At 41.9% G+C, this 26,551-nt stretch overlaps 1 protein-coding gene across 1 annotated transcript; it reads right to left on the reverse strand.

The window, feature by feature from the left end:
- Positions 1–86: 86 nt before the first annotated feature.
- On the reverse strand, positions 87–26,518 carry Zrsr2 (zinc finger CCCH-type, RNA binding motif and serine/arginine rich 2). Its single transcript, XM_041639922.1, has 11 exons — positions 26,329–26,518; positions 25,937–26,016; positions 23,955–24,036; positions 21,580–21,688; positions 20,587–20,673; positions 17,052–17,090; positions 16,230–16,348; positions 10,300–10,513; positions 6,705–6,760; positions 5,876–5,985; positions 87–3,607 (listed from the first exon to the last, which is right to left on the reverse strand). Exons 1-11 carry the CDS (start codon positions 26,367–26,369, stop codon positions 3,093–3,095), a joined length of 1,452 nt encoding a protein of 483 aa, XP_041495856.1. The 5' UTR covers positions 26,370–26,518; the 3' UTR covers positions 87–3,092.
- Between the last annotated feature and the right edge of the window lie 33 nt (positions 26,519–26,551).

The raw sequence follows: 26,551 nt of genomic DNA on the forward strand, positions 1-26,551 counted from the left end.
AGTATTTCAGTATATGTAAGAAGAAAGGAAATCTACACATCATGTATCAAATGAAAGAAAGTTTATTGAAAATTTAAGCAGCCAAATTTGTACCAAAGAACCTTATTTGGATACAACATACATTCAAGCAAAGGGAATCGATGCTTTAGAGGACTAACTTAGAATGATGCTATTTTACAATAAAATTAAGTATTCTGAATAAGTGGGACAGGGAACAAAGACTTTCCTGATCTTGAGCACATAATTTTTAAGGCCAAGGAACATTCGACTCCTGAGGTGAAGTTTTAGTGGTCATAATCATGTAGCTACTAAATTATTTTCAATGCCCCAAACTAAGTAGGATGGTAAATTACCAGGTATGTTTCTCACTTCACAAAGTGTTACATAAAGTCATAATCTAAAGCATGAATGTTCCTTCTGGAGTGCTTGTTAAAGCCTTTTTTTTTTGCTTCCCCATTGCTTCCTTCCAATTATAAGTGCTACAAGCTCGACAGCAGCTCCCTCTCCTTCCCTATCACTGCCTACTCATTGGAAGTCTTACGGAAATTTCAGATACCTTTCATAGAGCAAAGTGAGAGCTGAGTCAAGTAAATGGCATAAGTTGGCCCTCTATTTTTTCAAGCTATATAAATGCTCGGCATCACTTTTATAAATACTGACACATACCTGAATACCTCCCCCTGATTTCTACTTTGCCCTGTATATGCTAGGCTGGAGTAAGCTTTGCTGTGATTGTGAACAACTTTCAAGCCACTTGAACACTGTCTTATCACATCACCGATTAATAGTAATAAATGTTCTACAAACACTGTGGTGGTTCTCTTATCTCTTTCCAAAAGTTTTGTCAAACTAGGGAGAGCTGTTGAAAGAAGGGTTCTGCTTTTTCGATACAGTGCTGACAATCCCTCTCATCTGACACCCCATTCCCTGCACTGGAATGTGATAGTACTTGCACACACACACAAAAACGGCAAAAGAGTCAAGGAATTTCCATGTACATCCAGCTCATTAAAAAAAATCACATGAATTCTATGCTATCAAGAACTTACAACACATTTATTTTCAATTAATAAATGCCACTTTTAAAACCTTGATGCAATTGCCTTCTATACGCTTTCTGATTTAGCAACTCAGATTACTCCGGATAATCAAATAATATCCAAATGATGAATCCTCACCTCCTACATGAGGAAGTGCTAGCACATGCAACAGACTAATTTGCTGACTGTGCTGCCTAATGTAAGCAACAAGTCAAAACTTCCAGTTACAACAGTGATAATGGTTATGGGGCCTTCTGCTACTACGAATAGAAACCGGTACATTCTAAGCCTGAGGTATTTAAGAATGAGGAAAGGATTCTCAGCAAATGAAGTTGAACAGTCATCTGTAGATTTAAAGGGCTTTTGTGAGTGAAGCTGTTCACTGAAAAGCCCGTGGGCTTCTGTCAGTAATGTGGAGTTGAGTGGTAAGTGGTTTAGCACAGACACATAGGCACCCGATCATTAGAGTAAATGTAAGCTCAAAGTCACTGTCGGGGTAATGATCTAGTCACAGGTTTTCTCAACTTCCCCTGCAGTCTGTACTGGCCAATTAACATTTGAGGGGAAGGTAATCACCTGTTCAGTTGTCTTCACTTTCCATCATGATCTAAGAATATTTAGCTTTACGACCGGGGATGTACTTCAGTGGTAGAGCCCTTGCCTACCATGTTGGAAGCCTCAACATCACACATACAAAACAATCTTTACATAATCTTGGCTGAAGCTTGAACAGTATTTTAAAAATACCGAATTTACTTAAAATTATTCAGCATTAATGAACCTAGTGAACCTAGTCCATAATTTTTAGTGTGAAGCAAGCATTTAGAATCAAAACAAGTTGCATTTTCTTAAACATTTTTTAACATTTTGTGCTTTTTTTCTTTCCTGAAATGAGGCTGAGTCTCGCGCTCTAGCCCTCGCCACTTGGGCTCCCAATTGCAAGGATTCCTGGCATAAGCCACTGCACGCAACCTGTATGCATCTTTAATGAATTCTCAAATGTCAGATTGCTAAATATCACGTGACTGAATCTCAAGGTCCAGAGCGACAGTGAAAGACTGAGAGGAGAGCATCTTGGGAACGCTAGGGATAATATACATGATCCTACATTCACTTCTCCGCTGATCACTCTTCTGTGATTATTATACCAGGACTGTTTTAAAGTGCATGGAGTCAGTAGTGACTCTAATTTTCTGGGAAATGACAAAATGCCTGTATATAAAGAACTTTCACAACACACTATTCAAAAAGGATATACACCACAACAGCCCCCAGGTGAAGAACAAACAAATCTAAGAGGGTCATCTTTAAAAATCCAACAATAGGGATATTATCAAATAAATGTAGATGTATTATTCTCTATGTGGTAAGTAAAAATACGAATTATGGGACTACAGAATCAGGATTGATGAAATGAGACAATTAAGTGAAAAACATTAAAGCCATATGTGATCTTTGAATTAAAATATAATGTGTTGGGCTGGAGAGATGGTTCAATGATACTCTTCCAGAGGACCTGAGTTCGATTCCCAGCACCCAAATGGCAGCTCACAACATCTATAACTCCAGTCCAAGGGATCTGACGCCATCTGCTGGCCTCCGTGGGCACTAGGCACACAAGTAGTGCACACGAATACATGTTAGCAAAATGCCCATTTGCATAAACCAAAAGTAAAGGGTATGGACACTTAAGAATAACAAGGTGGGCTAGCAAGATGGCTCAAAGGGTAAAGATATTTGGTGAGAAAGCCTCATGACCTCAGTTCAATCCCTGGATCTCACTGTGTAACTGACCCCTGAAAATTGTCCTCTGACCTCCATACTTGTGATAATTTACACAGAGAAAAAAATACAGAAAACGAAAAAATACTAAAGTATTACTCTAATGTTAACTGATGCTCTCAAAGTTAGGATTACAAGTAATTTCATGTTTTATAGATACAATTTATCAAAAAGTATGATTTACATCATAGTATTTAGCTAGCCTTGTCAAACTACACAGGTGAATTAGCTGCCATAGAAAGACAGATTGATATTTTAAAAAAACCAAGTTTATTTAGATTTGGGACTCTGGGTGGTTTTGTCTCTACTACCTGACTTCCTCCTGCCATGACTCCTGGACCTCGATGAGCTCCAGCTCCAACTTCGGCTCCTACTTCGACTCCGGCTCCTGCTCCTGCGGCTCCTGCGGCTCTGTCTCCAGGGGCCTGGACTGTGATCCCTCCTCCTTCTTCCTCTGCTCAGTGAAGGGCGCCTCTCACGACTTTTTGTCACATGTCTGTGAGACTTCTTACCCCTGTGAATACTACTGCTCTTCCTGTCAGATTCACCGTTTCTCTTGTGGGAGAGGTCTGGACTCAGGCTCCTTCGTCTTCTTGACCTTCTGTAGTAATCATAGTGACTGGTCCTTTCCCTCCTCTCCAAATTCTTACCAAAGGAGGAGCTTGTCCAATATGAAGACAGGTAGATGTCTCTATTTGCTTCCCTAAATTCATTGTTGGGGTTTCTGAACACGTGAAGAAAGTTGCAGTGTTTTCCTCTTGGACACTGCTGTACTTCATATAAGCCTGTGAGGGCGAGTGAAGAGGCAGTGATTATCACTATGCATTACTGTAAGTCATTCTTCTGAAAGCAGATGAGGTTCTCAAGTCTGGGTGTGTCTGCACTGTTTCTTATAGTGTACCATGTAGATAAACTGATGCCCTCATTTGCTGCCTATGATTGCAAGAACACTCAAATGCTACAAGGTACCCTAAAAAGGTCACCAACTAGTTTTAATTAACCAGAGCATCTGTGTCTTGTGGTGTCAACAGAGTGCTACTGAACGCATGGTGACATCATCCACTGACTCAAGAACTGGACTTTGCAATCCATATATTAGCAGTTTTCTGAAAGCATATGTTGGTCAGGAAAAGTCAAACATAGGTGGGGGATCCTGCAATGTTATTTACATAAGAACATAATACCCAGGTATGATGGCACACTAATGTCCACAGCCTGCAATACATGAGGTCCTGTCTCCAAACACACAGATACAAAGAAAGAGGGAAAACAAAAAAGAAAGAAGGCCTTTGTGGCTGAAGGTAAATAAAATGAGCTAGCATTTGCAGCTGACCTCTGGGATCGGGTACTGGTATATATAGAACCATCAAGAAATTTCTAGAGCTGACTAATAAAAGATGTAATGTGGCTAAAAATGGGCACCCACCTAGGGATCTCTCCAAAGAAGATATTTCTGAAGTTTATTATTAGTAACAATAATAATTGTTGTTAGAAATGAAATAAGACTCCTAGTTTGAGGTTTCAAAGTTATACTCAAGGATATCACTGGACTCACACTGCACCTTGAGGAACTAACAAAACTGAGTGCCTAAAAAAATACACTGCCATCTTGTTTATCTGCCCAACCCATGAACTTAGGGTAATGGTGGTTCTTGTTTTTAAATACCAAACACACACACATTTTGCCAACACAGGGTTTCTCTGTGTAGCCCTGGCTGTCCTGGAACTCACTCTGCAGACCAGGCTGGCCTCAAACACAGAGATCCACCTGCCTCTGCCTCCTGAGTGCTGGGATTAAAGATGTGCACCACCACCATCCAGCCATCCAGCTTTTTTATTTATTTTTAAATTTTTAAGGTTTATTTTATATATATATGTGTGTGTGTGTGTGTGTGTGTGTGTGTGTGTGTGTGTGTTTTGCCTGCACTTATATATGTGAACCATATACATGCCTACTACCCATGGAGTCAGAAGCTGTCAGAATCCCTAGAACAGGAGTTACAGCCAGTGATGAGCCAACATGTAAGTGCTGGGAACTTAACCTGGATCCTCTATAAGAACAAGTGGTCTTAAACACTGAGCCATCTCTGTAACCCCTGCTTTTTGATAGCTATCACATTAATTAACCAATTAATTATTTAAGAAAAGGTCTCATTATATAAAGCCCATGCTGGCCTTGAACTCACAATCCTGTCTTGGCTTATCCCAATTTTGGAATCGAAAACGACATCATCCATGCCCATCGTAATTTGTTTTTAATGACAGCATTTATTAAGAAAGGGCTGCTAAAGAATTAGACTTGCTTTGATACAAAGCACCTGAGAAGGAAGAGTGGCGAAGCACAAGGAGCAGGCAGAAGCCCACCCCTGAGTTACGAGAGCTCTGTGTCTCTTCGCCTGGGGAACTTTTACACTTCTTTGGCTAAGCATGCTTTTAGAAGGCGGAACATGGTGAAACCTTCAAAGCGGCTGGTAACTCTCAGCAGTGCTGAATCATTTCCTGGTTTGGCTGCTGAGCTCAGATGAGTCAGTGGAACTGAGAGCACCCAATGTACAACTTAACTGATCCACACCTACTAACGGTCTCAAATGCACAAGAGCATGATTTCAAATAACATGGGAAGTGTTAGCCATGGGTAATGTTTGTGGTGTTGATGGTGGAAGATTCCTTAGGGATCAAGACTGAAATAGCCAGCTCAAGTGAGGAGAACCAATGAATAGGAAATGCCTCGGAAACTGCAGTGCAGATCATGTGGGGACCTTTGGTTTAGACACTGCACTGTCACACACAGAAGCCACGACTGAGGGTCTGAAGACTGAGATTCAAGCCACAATTCTGTCACCAATCTATTGTGACCTCAGTCATTGCAACCATAGAGTGACCCACAGGCCCGTACAGATCTAAACTGTGGTGTCCTTTATATAACCCACTCTGCTCATCTGTAGTATGAGACAAAAACTGTACTTCATCCCTTTAAAACATTGTTTTCTTCCTATAAGATTCCTTTGTATAGTGCAGCAGTGGGGGAGGGGTGTCACTACATTGGCTTTTACCACAAATTGCCATTTTCCACCGGGTCACTGGGCAGAATTCGCACTGAAGCTGTCGTCCTGCATACCATCGTCCATTAAAAAGAGAAAAAGCTGCTTGACAGTCTTCTTCCCTTGGAAGCAAAAATCAAAGGTTGTGCTTTTAACTCTCATAGGTAGAACAAACCTATTCTGAATTAGCCCTCTTGTCCATTTACTGTAGGACTACCAAGTTCAGGTCTTGTACTGCCTAGGTAAGTCTTCAGAGTACTCAGGTTCCCACAGCCTAGTTTATTCAGGGACCTTTGTCATTAACCCCCTGAAAGGTTTGTTCATAAGGAAAAGTGGCTGGTATCAAAGCTTCTTAATCTGCAAGATTAGACCATTAAATCTGCAGAACCCATGCTTCTCAGCTAGGACTGCTATTCTTCTTATTACAATGGTTAATTAAAACCATCAGCCATGGTACCACTTAGAGAAATGACAATACATCCAGGAATGATACAGGAACTACATTGCTAGCTGGTCAAATGCAGACTATTTGGAGTTTTAACCCCTTGTACCTTAGGGATTTTCTACTCTATTCTAATTAGCCCCCTTTCACTTTGTATTTTAGTTGTGAGAATTATAAAATATATATAAAACCATATTTATAAAAGAATCAAAACTACTTAAGTATACAAAAAATGAAAAAGTATTATTTTCAACACTTGGCCACTTCACCGTGAGCTCTTCATATTGACATTTTGAAAAGTACCATGCATAGGGAAGCTATATATTCAGCAACATCAAAAGAACATAATACCCTAAGTATGATGAAACATGAAGGTGCATGTATGTTTATAATACTTACGACTGGTACTGAACATACACATTGCCGCGCAGATGGGGTTCCAAGTTGCAGCTGACCTAAGGAACAAAGAATGATGTTAACAAAAGAAAAAAAGTTTCCAAAAGAAGCCAACTACCAAATGCATCTTGTCCAAGCTTAGCCCCTCGAAGAGTCCATGGAGATCAGCACACCTGCTTATCAACTCAAGGCATATCTAAGCACCTAACAACATTGCAGACCTTAACTGCCTCATCTCCACTAAGCCTTGGCTGTCATTTTTAAACCCTAAAAGTACGAAATGCTTCACAGATATATAAAAACAGAGTACCGGAAACATGGCTCCGCAGTTAAAAGCATTTGTTAGGTGGGGGCATGGGCTGTTTCTGTCTGGAATACATATGTATATGTGTAGATTTCTAAGACAAATGTACACATTTAGGCATACATAAATTATGTATGTGCCAGATAGGGAAAATACATCATATACATAAATATATAAATATATACTAACCAAAATGGTATATATAATAATTATACATACTGATTCAGGTGAGTCCAATACATAGCCTCCTGTGAGCCACATGTTGACAGTTATGAACGTGGAAACACACAAAAATCACAGTTCAATAAATCCTTTTGTTTTTGTTTTGTAACTCGATTGCAGTTCTCAGGCATGAACTCTGTAGATAACATTATGTCACAATGTCAAAGGTCTAGACACACTTGCTAGTATTGGTTTGTACCTTTGAAATTGTTTAACCTTGTTTTTGAGACAGGGTCTCTACATAATCCTGACTGTCCTGAAACTTACTATGGAGACCAGGCTGGTCTCAAATTGACAGAGATCTCCCTGCCTCTGCCTCTCAAGTGCTGGGATGAAAGGCAAGCTCCACCATGCCTAGCTCTACATTTTTTATATACATGGTATTTTTATTTTTTTTAAGTGTCAATACAAGCTTAATGATTCAACTGCTGTATACTAGCTATATCAAATCACATTTCTGTATCTACTCATGACTATGCAAAGTGCTTCCACTCTCCCCCTCACAAAGTTGTCTCTGTAGGTATAAAAACCTCTACAGCCTTCGTAAACAAAATGCTAATTTATAGATCCCTAATTTGCTAGGAAGTGCACAAGCTGCTCTGAGAGGCAGCTGTACTAAGTCTTCTGCCCAATCGTGAAATTAATACAATTTATACCATGTAGGTGTGAAGAATATCTCATTTTCATGTGTTGCCCCTACTATAAGTATGGTTAAACAATCGATCATTGCCTTCAATTGTATAAAATGACATATAATCCTACCATGCCGGATGGTGGTGCATGCCTTTAATCCCAGCACTTGGGATGCAAATGCAGAGGAATCTCTGAGTTTGAGGCCAGTCTGGTCTACTGAGCTAGTTCCAGGACAGCCAAGGCTACACAAAGAAACCCTGTTTTGAAAAACAGAAAAACAAAACAAAAATTCCTACTAGTGTTTAGCTTTTTTCTTCATAATGAAGCTACAATGTTTTGTTTCAGGGTGTTGTCATTAGAACATCCAAAGGGAGACAAGACTCCTACTCGATTTGTAACACCATCTTTAGAAAGAAGAATAAAGGGCCTTAGGAGTCTATGTCAACCATGTCTAGAGATCTTAAAATTCACTTAATCTAGTCAGGCTTGGTGGCACATGCCTAAAATCCCAGTAATAGCAAAGTGGAGGCAGGAGAACTACTACAAGTTCAAGACCAGCCTGAGCTGCAAAAATAGAAAGTGGTACAGCACTGTTGCCCAGCATGTACAACGTCCTAGGTTCAATCGTCAGAGACACGTAATGAAAATATTAATAATTTAGTGCCATGGTTTCCAAAGAGCCATTGATTTTCCATAATGAATTTGATGTTGTGATCATTTCTGTACCACAAATTTCCTAAACAAGTTTCTTTTCATTTGTAACAGTCAATGGGATTAGTATGACCCCTATCATCCTGTTTGCTTTCGAGAAAAAAATGTTGTGGTGAGTGGATGCAGCCTGTTACACGTAATAACACAACTTCCACTGACCTCCCTGAAACCCACTAGCCCTACCCCATTGTGCTGGGGACAGAACCCAGAGCCTTATATATGCTAGGTAAGCACTCTATGACTGAGCTACCAATCTGAAGTTCTGAATACAATTTCACCATTACCACTTCACAGAAACAGCAACCAGAGGGCCGTATGAGAAACCACTGCTGTTAGCCAATCTCACTGTTGAGAGGCACACAGAGATAAAGACATCTGAAGAGCAAACAAACTTGTTTCCATGAGAAACGCGGCAGACATGACCACACACTTCCACTCCATTGGGTATTGTTTGCTCTTAGTGAGAAGATAGAAAGGCACATGCCACAGAAATAAAAGTTTAGAGAAAAATTTTAACTTGTTTTACACTTTTATTTGCATGTGCATGCTGTGCTCATGTGTGAATGTGCAGGGCAGAGAAGAGTCTGCAAGAGGCAGTTCTCTCCTTCCGCCATGTGGGTCTTGGAGTCAGGCCTGATGGCAAGTGCCTTTATTCACTGAGTCATCTTGCCAGCTCCAGAGGAAAACACATTTCTTTTAACTAATTTAAATTTAATTAAAAAAAAGCCTACACTCCTCCCCCGTTTAATCCCCCTATTCTAGTTTCCCTTTTTCTCTTTATAACACTATGTTTTATTTCCTCTTATGTGGAACACAAATTTTCAAGAATGTATTTTAAATCTGTAAAGTAAATTGTAATCTCAGATTTCTTATGTCTATGGCGCTTCATTATTCCAACTCTATACCTCATTTCTGTTGTTGTTTTGGTTTTTTGTTTAGTTTTTTCGAGACAGGGTTTCTGTGTTGCTTTGGAGTCTGTCCTGCAACTAGTTCTTGTAGACCAGGCTGGCCTCGAACTCAGAGATCCGCCTGCCTCTGCCTCCCGAGTGCCGGGATTAAAGGCATGCACCACCACTGCCCAGCTTACACCTCATTTCTGACAGCAAGAAAAAAAATCCTACAGCTTTATTTCTACTTTTCTCCAAAACAAGGGACATTTCCTTTGTCCTCATATAACAGTCATTCAGGTTCAGATATAATCAAATCAAGATAAGCAGGAGGCCTACGTACTGGGGCTCCCTCAGAGTGTCCCAGGAAGAGCAGCAGCCAGACCTCACCTTACTGAGTGAAACTGAATGACAGTATATGTAACATTGTGCTAGGTGAGGCACTGAAAGGAGAGGAAGGGAACCATGTCCATTGCAGACAGCAGCTAAGTAAAGGCTTGCATGGCTAGGAAAGCAAGCCTGACAATCAAGTCAAACTGCTGGACAGAGCTACATCACAAGGCACTGAAGAAGGGTCCTTCCCACCCAGACTCTAGCATTCCAACAACATGCTAGCACAGGTGAATGACTTCCTGCAGTATCTACATGGCATTGGCCAAAGTGGGGGTGAACGGGAAGAGACTTGAGTGGCATTTACAAACTGCTGGCACGCTCAGCCCCAGGCCAGACATATATTGGCACAAGGCTCCAGCCAAGCTAACAGTCTGAGCCCTAGCTCTGCCCTGTATTATAGGATACTTTATGCGAAGGTGTGCCTGGCCCCTTCCCAACCTGTGCACACCTTAAATTGAACCACTTTTCCCACGTTCTTGAACTCCGGCAGGACATCGTGGTAGAAGTCTAGGAACTGCTGGTAGGTCTCTTCCTCACTGTACTCCAGGCTTGAATCGGGGTCATAGTCATCCCTCCTGCACTGTTCCATTCCAAACGTTGTAAACATGCTCTTAATAAGCAAGGTGGGACTTGACGTGGGGAAGTTGTGTTTACGTGAACACCTGCGGAAGAAAGCAAGCAAATTCACTTGTCCAATAACTAAAAGTAACATTAAAAACTTACCAAAAACTCTGTAACATAGTTGTTTAGACTTAACTGTGAGATAATGAACACTGTTGGATATCCAGTTATAGCACACAAGAAAACTGTCCTAAGACTGTTTCTCACTGAAATAAAAGATTGAGAATGGTTTCTAAGGTCATATGCCATTCAGGAGCTTTTGACTATATTTGGAATGATTTCTCCACATTGAACCATAGGAAAAGGAGGTCCAACAGTGTAACAGACTGCAGTGACGGGAATCAGAAGCTGCATGGGAGACTCAAGGAGAGAATTAGCAATACGATTTTGCTTGTACACAATTCTCAACTGATTTACATACTTAGGGAATACGGTAACCTGGACCAGTGAGGGGCTCGGTAGGTAAAAATACTTGCTGCATAAAGCCTGATGATCCGGATCTGATCCCTGGATCTACTTATCCTCCCTCCTCCATCTGTCTCTGCCTCACACACACACACAAAATAGTAATGATAATTAAAACATTGTTTAAGCTGGGCATGGCAGTAGGCAGTTTTAATCCCAACACTCAGGAAGCAGAGGTAGGCTAATCTCTATGAGTACTACAACAACTTGTTCTGCATAGCAAGTGCCATGCCAGCCAGTGTCTGTGCGGGACTGCCTTGCTACTTTAACTGATGTAGGGAAACCTGCCTTAACCATGGGTGGGACTATTCCCTGGGCAGGGGATCCTGAACTATCTAAAATGGAGAGGTCAAACTGAGCATACACATGCAAGCATGAAATCGCAGCTCTTCTGCTCTTGACTCTGGCAGTAATGTGACTGGCAGCTTCAAGTTCCTCCTACCTTGGTTTCTGCACAATCATGGACTGTAGCCTGGAATTGTGTGCCACATAAACCCTCTCTCCTTTAAACTGCTGGATATTTTACCACCACAAGAAAAAGAGTCAAAACACAAAGGCAGCTGAAACATAAAGAAGCACACCTCCCCAAATCATGTGACTGAGAAGAGCCTAATCCTAGAGAGCTGGGTTAACCTGGCATGTGGTCATTATAAAGTACAATAAATATAACTTAATTTTTTATTCACAGAAGGTACCCAATAACTGTGCAGAACAAGTTCTTTTCCTAGTTTAAAATGGACCAAAGTAAAGCTGACTATGCTATTCCAGAGAAATTTTTTTTTTAAAAATCATATATATGAGTTCATTCTCTTATTTACTCCTTTCTCCTGAAGTGCACTGGTAGGAGGAACTAAATAGTGCAAAGTCCTAAATAAACTTTTTCCTGGTTAGGGTTCTAATATAAAAAACAGTAATACAGGGCAGTGGCGGCACACACCTTTAATCCTAGCACTTGAGAGGCAGCCTGGTTATAGAGTTTCATCAAGGACAGCCAAGACTACACAGAAAACCATGTCTCGAAAAACAACAACAAAATCAGTAAAACAAACCTAGGGAGAGAAAAACTTAGGAAGTAAGTTGTAGAGTAGAAAATACTGCAAGAGACAGAGTGATACAATGACCCTGGTCTGAACAATAGCCATTCTGATCCACAGAGAGGTCTAGAGTAAGACCCTGTTACAAAACAAAAAGATAGAATTAAGGTGTCTCTGCAGCCTAGCACCCAATTAGTGTTGTTCTCAACCTTAGTCAGAGAAACTCCTTTTGTGGTGGACAGTGGTTAATAACTGGCCAAACTGCTGAGCAAAAGTGCCTGCTGAATGCTCGACTCTAAAATGCTCCAAGGCTCATGGAGGAATGGAAAGGGGGGTGGAAAAATGTAAGAGCTGGTAGATGAGACTGAATGCTGTGAGACACGGCTTCTAGCACACAGCAAGGCCACTGCATTCGTGAACTCAAAGCAGCTATGGCTACCTTTGTAAGATGTAGCAGTCTGAATGAGAATGAACCCCACAGGCTCATGTATTAATATATAGGTCCCTAGATGGTAGACTGTTTAGAGGATTAGGAGGTGTGTCACTTTGAGGTTTCAAAAGCCCACACCAGGCCCAGTCTGTCTGTCTCCCGCACTACCCCCGCCACTCTACCCCTTATGGCCTCTGTAAAGTGCTCAATTACTGCTCAGCACCATGTCTGTCTACTTCCCACCACGGTGATAATGAACTAAACCCTCTGAAATAATAAGCAAGCCCCCAATTAAATGTTTTTGAAGAGTTGTCTTGGCTAGGCCATGGTCTCTTCACAGCAACAGAACATTAAGACACCACACCTGCATAAATTCAAGCACATCAACATTCTAGCATTGATAGGGGTGAAGTATTAAAGGCCTTGTCTCTAGCCATCAACAGCTGCTGGGGATAAGGGACTTCCAGGATGCAGCTACTGGGAAGTTGCCAATGATGCAATAAATAACCATGCACATACAAGCAAAACTAATTAAACTCAGTGGATTACTTTAAAAAGAAAAGACATAAAAACAGAAAGAGGATGTATTGGGAAAAATGGATCCAGAGAGTGGGAGGGGAATAAGAGGGTAATGGAGGTGAATATGACCAAAATATAGTTTAGACATGTATGGAATTGTCAAAGAATCAACTATAACCAAAAAGTTGAACACACAAAAGCAAGCTTCCGAAGTGTTTCTCTGCCCGGCATGGTGTTTATATGCCTGGAATCCTAGCTACTCAGGAGGCAGAGACAGGAACATGACAAGTTCGAATTCAGCCTGGATTATGGACCAAGACCTCCTTTTGTTAGAAAAGGAAAGAAACAGAGGCATTTCTTTGGCATCTGCCAATCCTTAATAGAGATGATCCAGCTATGCTATTTGGAGCAAATGATCCAGCCTCTCCACCAAAGGGAAACACTACAGTCTATCTGTATGAAAGGACGGCACTGACTTTCATAACCACTAACTATGCAGTTCTATGCACCTCAGCACTTGACAATGCAAATAGCTATGTTCTTCTCACACTCTGACAGTGTGATGGTAAAATCTCATATGCCTTATGACAATGCTAAGAAGCGGTCACAAACTAATCTGACTACAGCCTATATTCTTTTTGAACGACTATCAGAGATGGAATCTGACAGGCCACTCCCTTCTCCACAGGAATTTCTGTCCAGCATTCATAAAACTATTCAATACACCTGTCCTCTCATGTCCAACAGGGGAATCCTAAATCTGGCTTCCACGGGCCTTAAATCTCAAGGAAATTAGAGACACATCACAAACCTTAAAGGCAGCTTGGCTCAACTATTCGTGTGAATGTGAACTAAGTCGGGGCTCATTTATCCCTAGAAGGCCATCTGTCCAGCATCTTGCTTTAGCAGCAGCAGTGTAGGGATAGGTCCCACCCCTTGGGGGGCGTGGTAGCCTCGGGCTAATGTCTGCCTATAAATTTGGCGAGCATGCTCCCAGCCATTGCTTCTGCTTTTCTGGTCTCTGCAGGAACGGTGGTTCTGTAAGTCTATTTCTACATTAAAGCTATAAATATATATTGTTACAATCTGTCTGCATTCGTTTACACCGCTACATTTTGGCGTCCAATGTGGGCTATTTTGCCCCCTACTCAAGTGGGTAGCCTGCTAGCTAACGGAGGGTGCTGTTTTTTAGTTCGTGACTCCGGCCCCAGTGCCGAGTCCCAGACATACTCGGCCACACAGGCCCATTCTGCCTGCCTTGGCTAAGTTTGCAGCGGAACCCCACTACCTGAATTAGCAGAAGCTCAAGTACCTGCGGTTTTGCAACAAAAGCTGCCACAGCGGCAGATTTGGTCTGATACAAAGTGACTTGGCCGGGCAGTGGTGGCCCAGGCCTTTAATACCAGCACTTGGGAGGCAAAGGCAGGCGGATCTCTGTGAGTTTGAGGCCGACCAGGCGGTAGTGGTGCCCGCCTCGGGAGGCAGAGACAGGCGGATCTCTGTGAGTTCGAGGCCAGCCTGGTCTACAAGAGCTAGTTCCAGGACAGGCTCCAAAAACACAGAGACCATCACTGGCAGGAACCGATCATTGCAGGTAAGAAATTTTTTCTTCTATAAATAAAATGTCTGAACACATTAGTATTCAAGAATTTAACAGTTTTTTTAATTGTACCATGTGGGAGATTTTACAAGAGGTGTCTATCACCCCACATCTATGGATCCTTCTGGGATTCGTAGTTTTCATTGGCACCAAATGGTTTGATAATAGAAATATGATAAAGTCTTTACGAGACGAATCCAGGATTCTTAAGGCAGAGATTGAACGCTTAAAAACAATTGAGAATGACAACAATCTTCTCAAGAATCAGTTTGAAGTTCTCCAGGCTGATGTTAAGGAGAAATTCATTACTATGGAAGAGGGAACAGCTGATCTGGATCGTAAGCTTCAGTCCCTTTCTGTAGGAGCTGAAACATTAGTGGCTGATATTAAGGAGAAATTTATTACTATGGAAGAGGGAACAGCTGATTTGGACAATAAGATTCAGTCCCTTTCTGTTGGAAATGAAACATTAACTGAGAGAATCAAAACTGCTGAATGTGACAATCGGATTTTGTCTAAAGCTTATGACAGATTGGCAGAAAGATAGTCAATACAAGAAGGCAAGGTTTATGCCATAAAAATTATGTCCAAAGATGAGATGTTATCTCTAACGGAAAAACTTCATACTTTAGAATCCTCAATGAAGGCTTTGGAACATAATTCTGGACAGGAGATTCAGACATTGCAGAAGGCAATGGTGAATAGAATTGAAAAGATTGAGGAATTTCTAAATTCTGATGAAGAAGAGCAAAGGGTAGAAAGGCAAATTTTAACTACATCTGTGGGTAAGTCTCTCTGGGACAATTTCCACAAAGCTCTACCTACAGCTCTACCTGCCTTTCCAGTAATAACAACAGATAAGGTGATTGGTTCCAAAAACCCTAGGGTCATCAAGGAGGATACATGGGAGCCTGTGCGTATGAATGATCTCAAGGAAGTAAAACAGGCTGTCATGACTTTTGGGATGCAAGCCTCTTTTGTTAAAGAGATGCTAAAATCTTGGGCCACGACAAGCAGAGCAACCCCCTCGGACTGGCTCCAGCTGAGCTCTGCGGTACTCGAGAGTGGACCGCAATTGAAATGGAAATGCTTATTCAGGCAAGAGGCTAGACTTTTAGAACAGCAGGAAAAAGCGAAGGGAATTGACATTTCCCTAGATAAAATTCTAGGTGAAGGGCTCTTTTCCGACCCTCAGGAACAAGCTAATTTGGAGGAAAACACACTCTCCATGTGTACTACAGCAGCCTTAAGGGCTTGGGACAGGGTACAAGACCCAGGACAGAGAATGGAATCATTTGTCAGAGTTAAACAGGGTCAGAGAGAACCCTTTTTTTTTCTGTTATTTTGTACTATTCTGGTTTGTCATTTATTTTTTAGATGTCTGTCTGTCTTCTAATGAGAGAAAGAAAGGGTGTAGATTCTGGTGAGTGAAGAGGTAGGGAAAGATCCAGGAGGATCTGGGGGAGGAAAAGGCATGATCAGAATGTTATTATATGAAGAAAATCTTGTTTTCAGTTAAAAAAAGAAGAAGAAAAAGGTCTTCCTATGGCTGTGGAATACAAAGGATCCACTCTGTTAACCCTATCGAGTAGGCAGGGCAAGAAGGCACCACATACCTTATGGAGAACATTCCACACTGAAGCCTATGCCTCTTCCAAAACTCCGACACTTTCCATCATTTCATTCTGACACAAAGCAAAATCCATTACCTATCGCCAAATCTGCAAGCTCCCGTTTTTGTGTAGAATGGACAATTGGCTCGATCTTTCTCCAATACTCTCACATCCGTGGGCGGTTCTGGGTTCTGCCAGGTGCCACCATTTTCCAACTGTTAAAAATAACCACGACTTAACTGATGATGTAAAAGCCCATCAAAAACTTGTTTGTCCAAATAGTCAAATATTTTAATCAAGAAGAAAAATGCTTTCATATATAAACATGCATAGTTAAATTACAATAAAATCTTAAGGGCAATTGTTAGAAACATGAGCTTTTCTTCTTTTCTTGGCTCCCAGTCATTTTCCTTGATTGGGGGTTACTTAATGCTACCAGATACAGTCATGAAGGTCTTCTTTCTATCCATCTATTCTGAAAGGGTCCATGGTCATAGGGAGCCACCAGAGAGAAGTACAGTTACTCTGAATCAAGGTGCGTAAACCAACCATTTGGGACTGGTAGTATGTGATGTAACTCACATTTTTAGAACTTAATACAAGCATAGCCCATGGGGTGATGCAATACCACCATCAACCGTCTTCTATTGTTATATAACTGCAAGGTTACAAAAGTGATTCCAGGTATAGGTATACAGAAGTAATCCAAACAAAATACCATAAAACTCATGGTTTTGGAACTATTATTGTTCCTAATGAAATATTAATTGATCTCAAAATCTTTAAGATGGTGTCTCTCCATGTAGCCCAGGCTAGCCTCAAACTTGCCATTCTCCTGCTTCAGCCACCCCAGGGCTAGATGAATGGAACATGCACCTCTACCTAACTCAAAGTCTTAATGAAAGGTTGTGAAAATACCTCATTTTCAGCCTGATCCAGCATCTTCTGCACAGCTTCCTATAAGTGGTGCAAACATAGAACTAATGAAAACCAGGATGTCAGGTAAGTCATGTCCGGTTTCTCTAGTTATGAATCTCATATATGACAACCCACACGTGAACACACATACAAAAGGCTTCTGGTTCTGATTTCCTTTCTAAGCATACACCTCCTAAAAAGCTTTCAAAAGATATATAGGTTAGAATTTTTATTCAAATACAAAACTTGAATAGAGCACATTGCAAATATTGAAGTCATAATAGCTTCAGTAGCATATCTGTACATAAATACCATGTTCTAGCTCTTGAGATATCAATGACTATATTTTAAAAGTTAGGTTAAACATCACAATTATTTAACAGAAGCAAAAATATGACATGGTGAGTAGTATTAGGATTTAAGAGAAATCTCAAACCTTTAGTAAGATAAAGGAAGTCCAACAAGGTAGCAATAAATCTCTAAGTAGTTGGCTTTAAATACATATAGTCAGGTACCTTGGTGCCTTAAAACCATATATACAACTGTGTTTAGCTGCTTACTTGGTAAGTCTGCCTGGTCCTGGCAACTTAAAAGTCACTGAAGCAGTCAGGTATGGTGGCGCAGGCCTTTGATTCCAGCCGTGAGAGGCAGAGGCAGGTGGAGTTCGGGGTTCTAGGCCAGCCTGGTCTACAGAGTGAGTTCCAGAATGGTCGGAGCTACAAAGAGAAACTCTATCTCGAAAAACCAAACCACGCCAAACAACAACAACAACAGCAAAAAGAAAAACAAACCAAGTCATCGTAGTTGAATGTGATCAAAACAGGTTCTTTTGGCTTTGGTTTTGGCTGAGGGTTGGAAATCAAATTCAAGGTTTTACTTTCGCCAGTAAGTTCTACCCCAGCCCCTCAAGGGACCTCTAGATCTCCACCTATGCACCCTCATCCTCCAAACCTAAACATCCCCAGTCACTGGCACTGCCATTTTCCCATTTGTTTAAAAAAACAAACAAAAATGACACCTAAAACATGACTTCTGCTCCTTTTCCTTCTCCCTGCCATGCAATCTGCCATCTAGTCAGCCCTGTTAACTGTGTGCGCATCTGTCTGAAGCTCTGTCTTCATCGGAGCCACCGTTATCTCCGGCCCACTGTATGTAACTGGTCATCCTATTTCCTCTCTGGCCCCTGTTCTTTGTAGAGAAATTGGGGTGCTCTGTTGGAGGTGACATTGCTAACAGGATGAAGTCACCCCTTGTTTAAAAGCCCTCATCATAGTATGGTAAATAAAACCTAACTTTTAAATCTAAGAGGCTCGTGATCCTCCTGCCTCCGTCTCCTTCAGCAAATCCCAAGGAGGGTGACACCAACACAGCAAATGCTTTTGTTTTACTGGGCTCAAATAACCTGGGCAGAGACTGACTAGGCAAGCACGGGGCCTGCTTGGGTCTTCACCAGGACTTCTGCGCCATGTTATGGCTGTTAGCTTGGTGTTTTTGTGGAACTCCCAACAGTGGGAGCCGCTGTACCTCTGACTCTTGCCTGCTCCTAGGACTCTCTTCCTCCTACTGGGTTGCCTTGTCTGGCCTGGATGAAGGGCTTTTGCCTTGTCTTATTGTATCTTGTTTTGCCCTCTTTGACTCTTGTCTCTTGGAGGCCTGTTCTTCCTGTTCTTCTCTGAAGAGGAAACAGAAGGGTCTGGGGAGAAGAGGAGTAGAGGGAGGGGAGACTGGTCTAATTGTATTGAGAGAAGAATCTATTTTTAATTAAAAAAAAAACCTAAGAGGCTCTGCATGATCTGCCCTTCTGATCCTCTCTACTTTCTCCCAGGGCTCACCCTAGTCTCCTGTGGTCTCTAAGTTTCAGGTGCCCCCACGTTCCTTCCTCCCATTATCCCTACACTCGAGTGCTAATGACCTCAAACACCACTTCCACAGAGATTTCCTTGGCCAGGTAATCCAAATAAGTATCTTGACCCCCATTATTCCACTATCCTATCTTTCTTTATTAGAGCCTACTGTTCTTACAATGTGTTTTGCTGACCGCCCTCTGCCCCTCCCATCTAGAAAAGGTCATTCTAGGAGAGCCGAGACTGTGCTTTTCACTGCCTGTCTCTGTCCACCCATGCAGTGTCTGGCACGCAAAAAAACACACATCGCACATTCCTTTATATGTATGTGCTTTATACATGGATTTCATTTTACCCACTTCTTAACCAGGCTCCCTTTAAAACAAAAGCATTTAGAAGAAGCCTTAGCTTTTAACTGATCCACGAAAGTTGAACAATATTCTACTGTTAAAACAGGAGATGGTTCATCTCTGTAAAGTACTGACAATCTAAACAATTGTGCCCCTAACATCCCCATCTGGAAATTGCCTCATGTGGAAGGCAGTGCCCAAACAAGGGTGCCAACACCCTGTACCGGATCTGCCACCTGAGACACAAAACTGGTTGTGGAGACGGCTGCTACCTTTCCATGACACATATATCTCTTCCCATTCTAAGATGAGTGACTACGGAATATCATGCTGTTCAAAGTTGGTGATGCTAAAGAAAAAAAGGAATAAAGAATATCCTCAAGAATCAGTCAAGGGAAGATAAGCCGTGTTATATTTGAAAGAAATACACTTTTGAAGGCCAGCAGGAAAACAAACCCATAAAATGTACACGAGATATGCAAATACAATACAGAATTTCCTTTTTTGTAAGCAATAGTGGGGGTTATTAAGGAAAGGTTTTTAACAAAGATTTAAGCATAAGCATTAAGAAAACATGTAAGAAAAGGACAGCAGCATTATGTCCTAGAGTGCGCACAGGTTTCTCAAACAGAAGGTCCCTTGGAATTTCTTAAATGACTGCCATTTGCTTTGACAACAAAGTTAGATAGAACAGCAAATACAATGAAAAAACTATTTAATTCCTTAATGCCTAACATCCTGATTGTATTAAACTAATTCTTGCTGAGATGCCATTAGCTGTTAGGTCGCATATGAATTAAGAAAGCGTGCAAACTAGTCAAGATACTGTTTTTCTGTGAAGAAGTCAACACATATACAACAGAATCATAGAGAAGTTAACACTTGCTATAGCGCGGTACAAAGTGTAGAGCAGGGCCAGATGCCCAGTTTACAGAAACGGTTTACTAGAACACAGCCACATCCATTCATATACATACTATTTCTGTCTGCTTTAGGGTGCACTGGCAGAGCTGGATGTCCACAGAAGCCAGACAGACATCACAGCTAAAACATTGACTAGCTGCCCCTTGGGGAAAATGTTTACCCATCTCCAACATAAAAGGTAAGGGAATGTGGGTAAAGGAATCTGCCATTGCACGACCCAAAGAAGAGAAACATATGGGAGCTAGTCTAGAGTATTCCTAACAAAAACTGACACTTTCCAAATGAACAGAACACAAGCAAAAATTAAAACCAAACCCCAGCCCTGACATGCCCACTGCCAATTCCATAAGCCCATTACATGCACACATGCACCCTAAGAAGATATGCAGGGCTCTATCCTCCCACGATAGAAGTCACCTCTCTTTCTCTCTTCTCCTGCTGTCTCTGCTCCTCTTCCTCTCGTTCTTTTCTCTGCTGCTCTTCCCATTCTGCTTTTAACTTTCTCTTTAAAGGAAAAAAGAGAAAGTCATTTTTTAACTCATGCTTAAAAACACATAGCTTACAGAGTAAATGGCTGAAATTTTTTAGAAACAGTGGTCATTGAAAAAGAGACAATATCAGTTTTTTTCTAAATGTTAACACATGTAGCTCCTTTTTTGTTTACACAATGTTGAGGCTAGAGCCCAAGGCCATGCACATGCTGGGCTAGAGCTCTGCCACAGAGCTATATCCCCAACTACAAGAAAACAACTTCCTTTTTTCTTTTTCTTTTTTTCTTTTTTTGATTTATTTTGTTTTGGTTTTGCTTTGTTTCAAGACAGGGTTTCTCTGTGTAACCCTACCTGTCCTGGAACTAGCTCTTGTAGACCAGGCTGGCCTAGAACTCACAGAGATCCGCCTGCCTCTGCCTCCCAAGTGCTGGGATTAAAGGTGTGTGCCGGAGATTTTGTGTGTGAGTGTCCCTGTGAACATATGTATATGTGAGGGTACACATGCAGCAGCCAAAACAGAGCACGGAATCCCTTGGAGCTCAACTTAGACAGTTAGTGGTGAGCCACCACATGGGTGGTGAAACAAACCCAGGTCCTCTGGGAGAACAGCCAGTAAGTGCCCTTAACCACTGAGCCATCTCTCCAGCCCCACAAATAACAACTCTAATGTGTATTGGTGTCATGCCTGCATGTATCTGCACCATGTGCATGCCTGGTGCCCCAAAGACCACAAGATCCCCCAGAACTGGACTTCTGGGTGGTTGTGAGCCACCTTGAGGGTGCTGGAAATCAAAGCCAAGTCGTTTAGAAGAACCGGTATTGCTCTCAACAACTGAGCCATCTGTCCTAACAAACAGCTCTTTATGAGACTTACTTCAGTTCAGTACTTACTCAGTTAGCAGGCTATTTAATACTCTACCTCTTGTTCTTCCTTCCGTTTTCGAGCTGCTTCTTCTTTTTTCTTCTTTGCACGGAATTCCTCTTGTGCCTTCTCTTCCCTCCGTAACCATTCTTCATGCAATCTTTGCCTGTTAATATAAAGATGCAGTCAGTAAAAACAAATGGGAATTTCTAGAACATATCAAAGACAGGAAACCAAAATACAACATGAAAATATTAAGGTATTTTCTGTAAAGCAGTGAGGAGGCATGGCCTTTGGAAAAGCAACTATCTTCCTGGAGAGAAATAAGTGACAATTACTATTCCCTTTCAATAGCATTTATGGCCGTGACATCTTTTCTTCCTGTAAAAAGTAACAGTGACTTTATCTCAGGAAAACATCTCAAAGCAACATCTATATGGATTTCCACATTCATATGGTATTATTCTTCCTGGTCTATGCTTTCTTTGCCCACTACCATTACTCATTCCTCCTACTCTTTTTGTTTTTTGTTTTTTTTTTTTGAGACAGGGTCTCTCTATGTAGCCCTGGCAATCCTAGAACTCACTATGTAGACCACGCTGGCTTGAAACTCTATGATTTGCCGGCCTCTGTCTCCTCAGTGCTAAAATTAAAGGTGTTCACTACAACTGGCTAAATCTACATTTACTAATTTATTTTTATAACTTTTCATCTTGTCTTAAAACTTTCATTTGTACGTGTATGAACATTTGCTGGCATCTAAACATCGGTATCACATGCATGCCTAAAGGGGCCAAAAGAAAGCATCGGATACCCTGGAACGGAAATTACAGATGACTGTGTGCCAGTGGATGCTGGGAACAAACCTGAGTCAAAGTAAGTGCTCTGACTCACTGAGTCTTCTCTCCAGCTCCCTTAAAACTTTTAAGACATGCTTACAACTCACAGTGGCACTTCCCCACCCCCAGCACTTTAAAGAGTCGAAGGCAAATCACAGGAATCCCTTAACTCTAAGGTTATAGAGAAAGATGCCAGGATTTTTAACGCTGTAATGATTACTGACTTTTTAAAGGCACAGAATAGCCAGAAGGTACATGTCGATGATCCTAACAACTGGAAGGCTGAAACAGGATTACAAATTCTAGACTAATTTGGGCTTACATAGCGAGACCCTAGCCCCCCATAAAACAAACAACACCCCTCTCCACAAAAAGATAATGTTACCATAGATTGGTACGTCCCAGACATTCAAGAGCACAAGTTTCTCATTTAAAATCTTCACTGTCAATGTGAGTAGATTTGGAATCATCTAGGAAATGCTGCTCTGGGTATACCTGTGAGGGAGTTCCAGGGAGTATTAACTGAGGAGGGAAGACTCACCCTAAGTATGAACCCGTATCTTATAGACTGCAGTTCCTGGCTGAGTATGAACCCTTATCTTATAGACTGCGGTTCCTGGCTGAGTATGAACCCGTATCTTATAGACTGCGGTTCTTGGCTGAGTATGAACCCGTATCTTATAGACTGCGGTTCCTGGCTGAGTAATAAGGGAAAGGGGGAAAAAAGATGAGTGCTCACTCCCTGACTAAAAGAGACAACTGAAGCCAGGTTGTGATGGCACATGCCTTTAATCTCAGCACTTGGACAACAGAGGTTACCCTGATCTACAGAGTAGCCAGTTCCAAGACAGCCAGGGCTACACAGTGAAACCCTGTCTTGAAAAACCAAAAACTACAAAAATAAAAATAAGAAAAAATAGACAATTTGGAACAGCTGTTTCTCATTCCTACCGCCACAGCAAGAGAAGTTACCATACCTTCCCCAGTCTGATGAACTACAGAGGACTATAGATTATGAATAAAGAATTACGCTACATCCATATAACACATAGTGTTATTAGAATTAGGTCTTTGTGTCAACACTAAAATATAAATACGTTTACTTACCAATTAGAAAAGCAATGAAAGACGGGTAGTGGTGGCACATGTTTTTAATCCTACCACTTAGGAGGCAGAGGCAGGAGGATCTCTGCCAGTTTATGGCCAGTCTCGTATACAAACTGAGTCTGAGGACAGCCAGGGCTGTTACACAGAGAAACACTGTCTCGAAAAACAAAAAGAAAAGAAAAGCAGAGCAATGAACAATACTTCCACTAAAAAAACAAAAAAACACAGTATGATGTCAGAAGCCAGTAATTCCAGCATTCGGGAGGCTAAGGCAGGAAGGGGAGACCAGCCTGGAAAAGAATAACAAAAGAGAAAGAAAGGAAAAAAAGACAAAAAAACATCTAATTTTAGCCTGTCGGCTAGAGATTTGGTTTATAAGAGGTATTTTTTACAGGATTTTATACAGAAAGCCTTTCCTAGCTGGTAAAGATGGATAATATTACAATAACCCAACAGTTGACTTTAAGTGTTTCAATTAGTCCTGACCTCTCTTCCTCCATCAGCCTTTCTTCTTCCAATCGTTTTTCTTCAGCAATAGGATCTTCTTCCTCCTCATTCTGTGCCAATTCTGTAGAAATTCACATGTTTTATTAAACTGAGTCTTTATTCATGGAAAATGCATAAATCTCTAACTTTTACAATGATGGTAAAAACCTAAAATTAAGGCAGTGCCACGCGCCTTTTATCCCAGCACTCAGGAGGCAGAAGCAAACGGGTGTCTGAATTTGAGGCCAGCTTCATCTACACAGTAAATTCCAGGGTTACAGATCCTACCTCCAAAATGTTTTTAAAATACTTAAAAGGGATAGTATTTTCACACTGGGAACGGACCCTTCATTCTCTGGAAGAACAGTCAGTGTTTTTGTTTTTTTAAAAAAACACAAACTTTTGTCCTTCTTTCATACCTTACCCTCCCTCCAATCCCCCCAGTCCCTCCCCTACACCGCCCCTCCCTCCCTCAAATCCTCCCAGTCCCTTCCCTGAACCTCCCCTCCCTCCCTCCAATCCTCCTGGTCCCTTCCCTGCACCTCCCCTCTTCCCCAGATCAACTCCTGAGTCCCTTCAATTAAAAAAGAGCAGGCTTCCCAGGGATAGCCACCAAACAAGAGAGGACTTTTCTATGTAGGCCAGGCTGGTCTCAAATTCAGAGATCTGTTGGGGAAGGCTGCTTGTTCATTTACCAGCTGCCCAGACCCCCAAAATAATTACACAGAAATCTGTATTAATTGCTATACTGTTTGGCTAATACCTTAAGCGTATTTCTGACTAACTCTTATATCTTATATTAACCCATTTCTATTAATCTGTGTATTACTAAGTGCCTGTGGCTTATCGGCAAGGTTCCAGTGCCTATGTCTCCTGAAGGCAGTTACATGGATTCCCTCTGACTCCGCCTACTCTCTCTATATATCTTTTCCAGCCTGGCTATATTCTGTTAAGCCACTGGCCAGAAGCAGATTCTTTTATTCAATAACCATAAAAGCAATACATAAACAGAAGGACTGCCCACACCAGAGATCCCCCTGCCTCTGCTCTCAAATGCTGGGATTAAAAGCATGCAGCACTAGCCGTAGTCAGCGTAACCATCGCTCCAGCCCCACGTTACTTTTTTAAATCGGTGGTTCCATAATGATACTCAGGCTGTGCAAAGGATTCAGAAAAAAAAATACTTAAACATTTGGCAAATTTATATGAAGCATGAATATTTAAATGTCCTATTTCTTTTCAACTTCTGTACATTGTTATATTTTCAAAATAAAAATGTGGTAAAAATAGTTCCAGTAGAAGAAAACTTTATATCTTCTATTCAAAATTTAAATTTGGAGGTGGGGGAGGCAGTGACAATGGAGACAAAGTAAGTTTAAGAAATTTAACAGCTCATCTTCAGGCTTAAAGGAAAAGGACTTTGTCATCAATATCAACAATTTACCACTGTTTTCTTTTCATCCTTCACATTACATCCTGTCTCTCCTGGGCTAGTTCTTTCTCAAGGACTGTTAAGCACGGCCTCTGTGGTATGACTGGTAGCCATAACCTAGAACTGCTGTGTGATTTCAACCCTATCGCCTGCATTTATATGTACTGATTTTTACAAATCTACGAAGTTTATAAACCTACATCATAAATATCAGGTTCTGTCACTTGAAAGCCAAACAGCATGGTGGCTAGCTGCACAGATGGCTTTCCACCTCGGGTCTGTGCCGGAAATAGGGGGAGCAATCGCAAGGGCTGGGGATGCCATGCCTAGCACGCAGCAAACAATCAGAGGCAACCTGGCATGGTGGCCGCACTCCTGTCACCCCAGAACTGGGGAGAGGGAGGCGGGAGAATCAGAAGTTCAGTCACCCTCAGCTATACAGCGAATTTTATTTAAAGCCAGCCTATTCGAGGTCATAGTTCAAGCGGGGATGGGAGTGGGGCGGTGGAGGGGGTAATTTCATACCCAGAAGAAAGAAGGTTTCTCATACCTGCATCTCTCAATCGGGCGAGCTCCTGTCGCCATTTCTTCCGTTTCTCCTTCTGCCGAGCAGCCCTGGACTTCTTATGGCTGGAAGATTGGAAAACACAAACGCACGGTGTGAGCCACGGACTGTTAAGCAAGGCCTCTGTAGTCTGTCAAGAACAGCACTCGGAGGCAGAGGAGGCAGGCGCCCTTCCCGTGCTACCATCCCGACTCCCGCCATTCAATTCTCCCATCCCCGATAGCAGATGTCCTCCATCTTCTCCCCTCCTCGCCTCCCCCAAACTACAGCTGCCCACTACAGCCAGGGATTCTGGGCAAAAGCAGATTAATAATCGTCCCCACGCGAGCGGCGGCGGCCTAGGTCGCCTCAGTTCGTCATCGTTTGCTGTGTTATACCTCATTTTCACTGGAAGCTCAGTCGGCTCCAATGTCGCCATGTTACCGCCTTCTCCCCTCCCACAGCGGAGTGGAAGTAGAATCACAGATGACGACACTCGCTCACACAGTGCGGCCAACCGGATGGACTCAAGACAGAAGGAGGGAGGTTTCCTCCCGCAGCTAGGCAGGCAGGAAACGCTGTCTGAGGAACTGTTTCCTCACCGAAGCCGCCGCCGGAGCT

Source organism: Microtus oregoni, unplaced genomic scaffold (assembly GCF_018167655.1).
Source record: "Microtus oregoni isolate MIOR12 unplaced genomic scaffold, Mior012 000061F_ref0000440, whole genome shotgun sequence".
Lineage (NCBI taxonomy): Eukaryota > Metazoa > Chordata > Mammalia > Rodentia > Cricetidae > Microtus > Microtus oregoni.

What these genes read in the sequence shown, in the direction of transcription:
- Zrsr2 (XM_041639922.1), bottom strand. Translation starts at nt 26,369, where the DNA reads ATGGCGACATTGGAGCCGACTGAGCTTCCAGTGAAAATGAG. An exon ending in AGGCTGATGGAGGAAGAGAG is followed by an intron (nt 21,689 to 23,954) that starts GTCAGGACTAAT and finishes TTATATTAACAG; the next exon opens with GCAAAGATTGCATGAAGAAT. An exon ending in GTGGAAAATGGCAATTTGTG is followed by an intron (nt 3,608 to 5,875) that starts GTAAAAGCCAAT and finishes TCGCCCTCACAG; the next exon opens with GCTTATATGAAGTACAGCAG.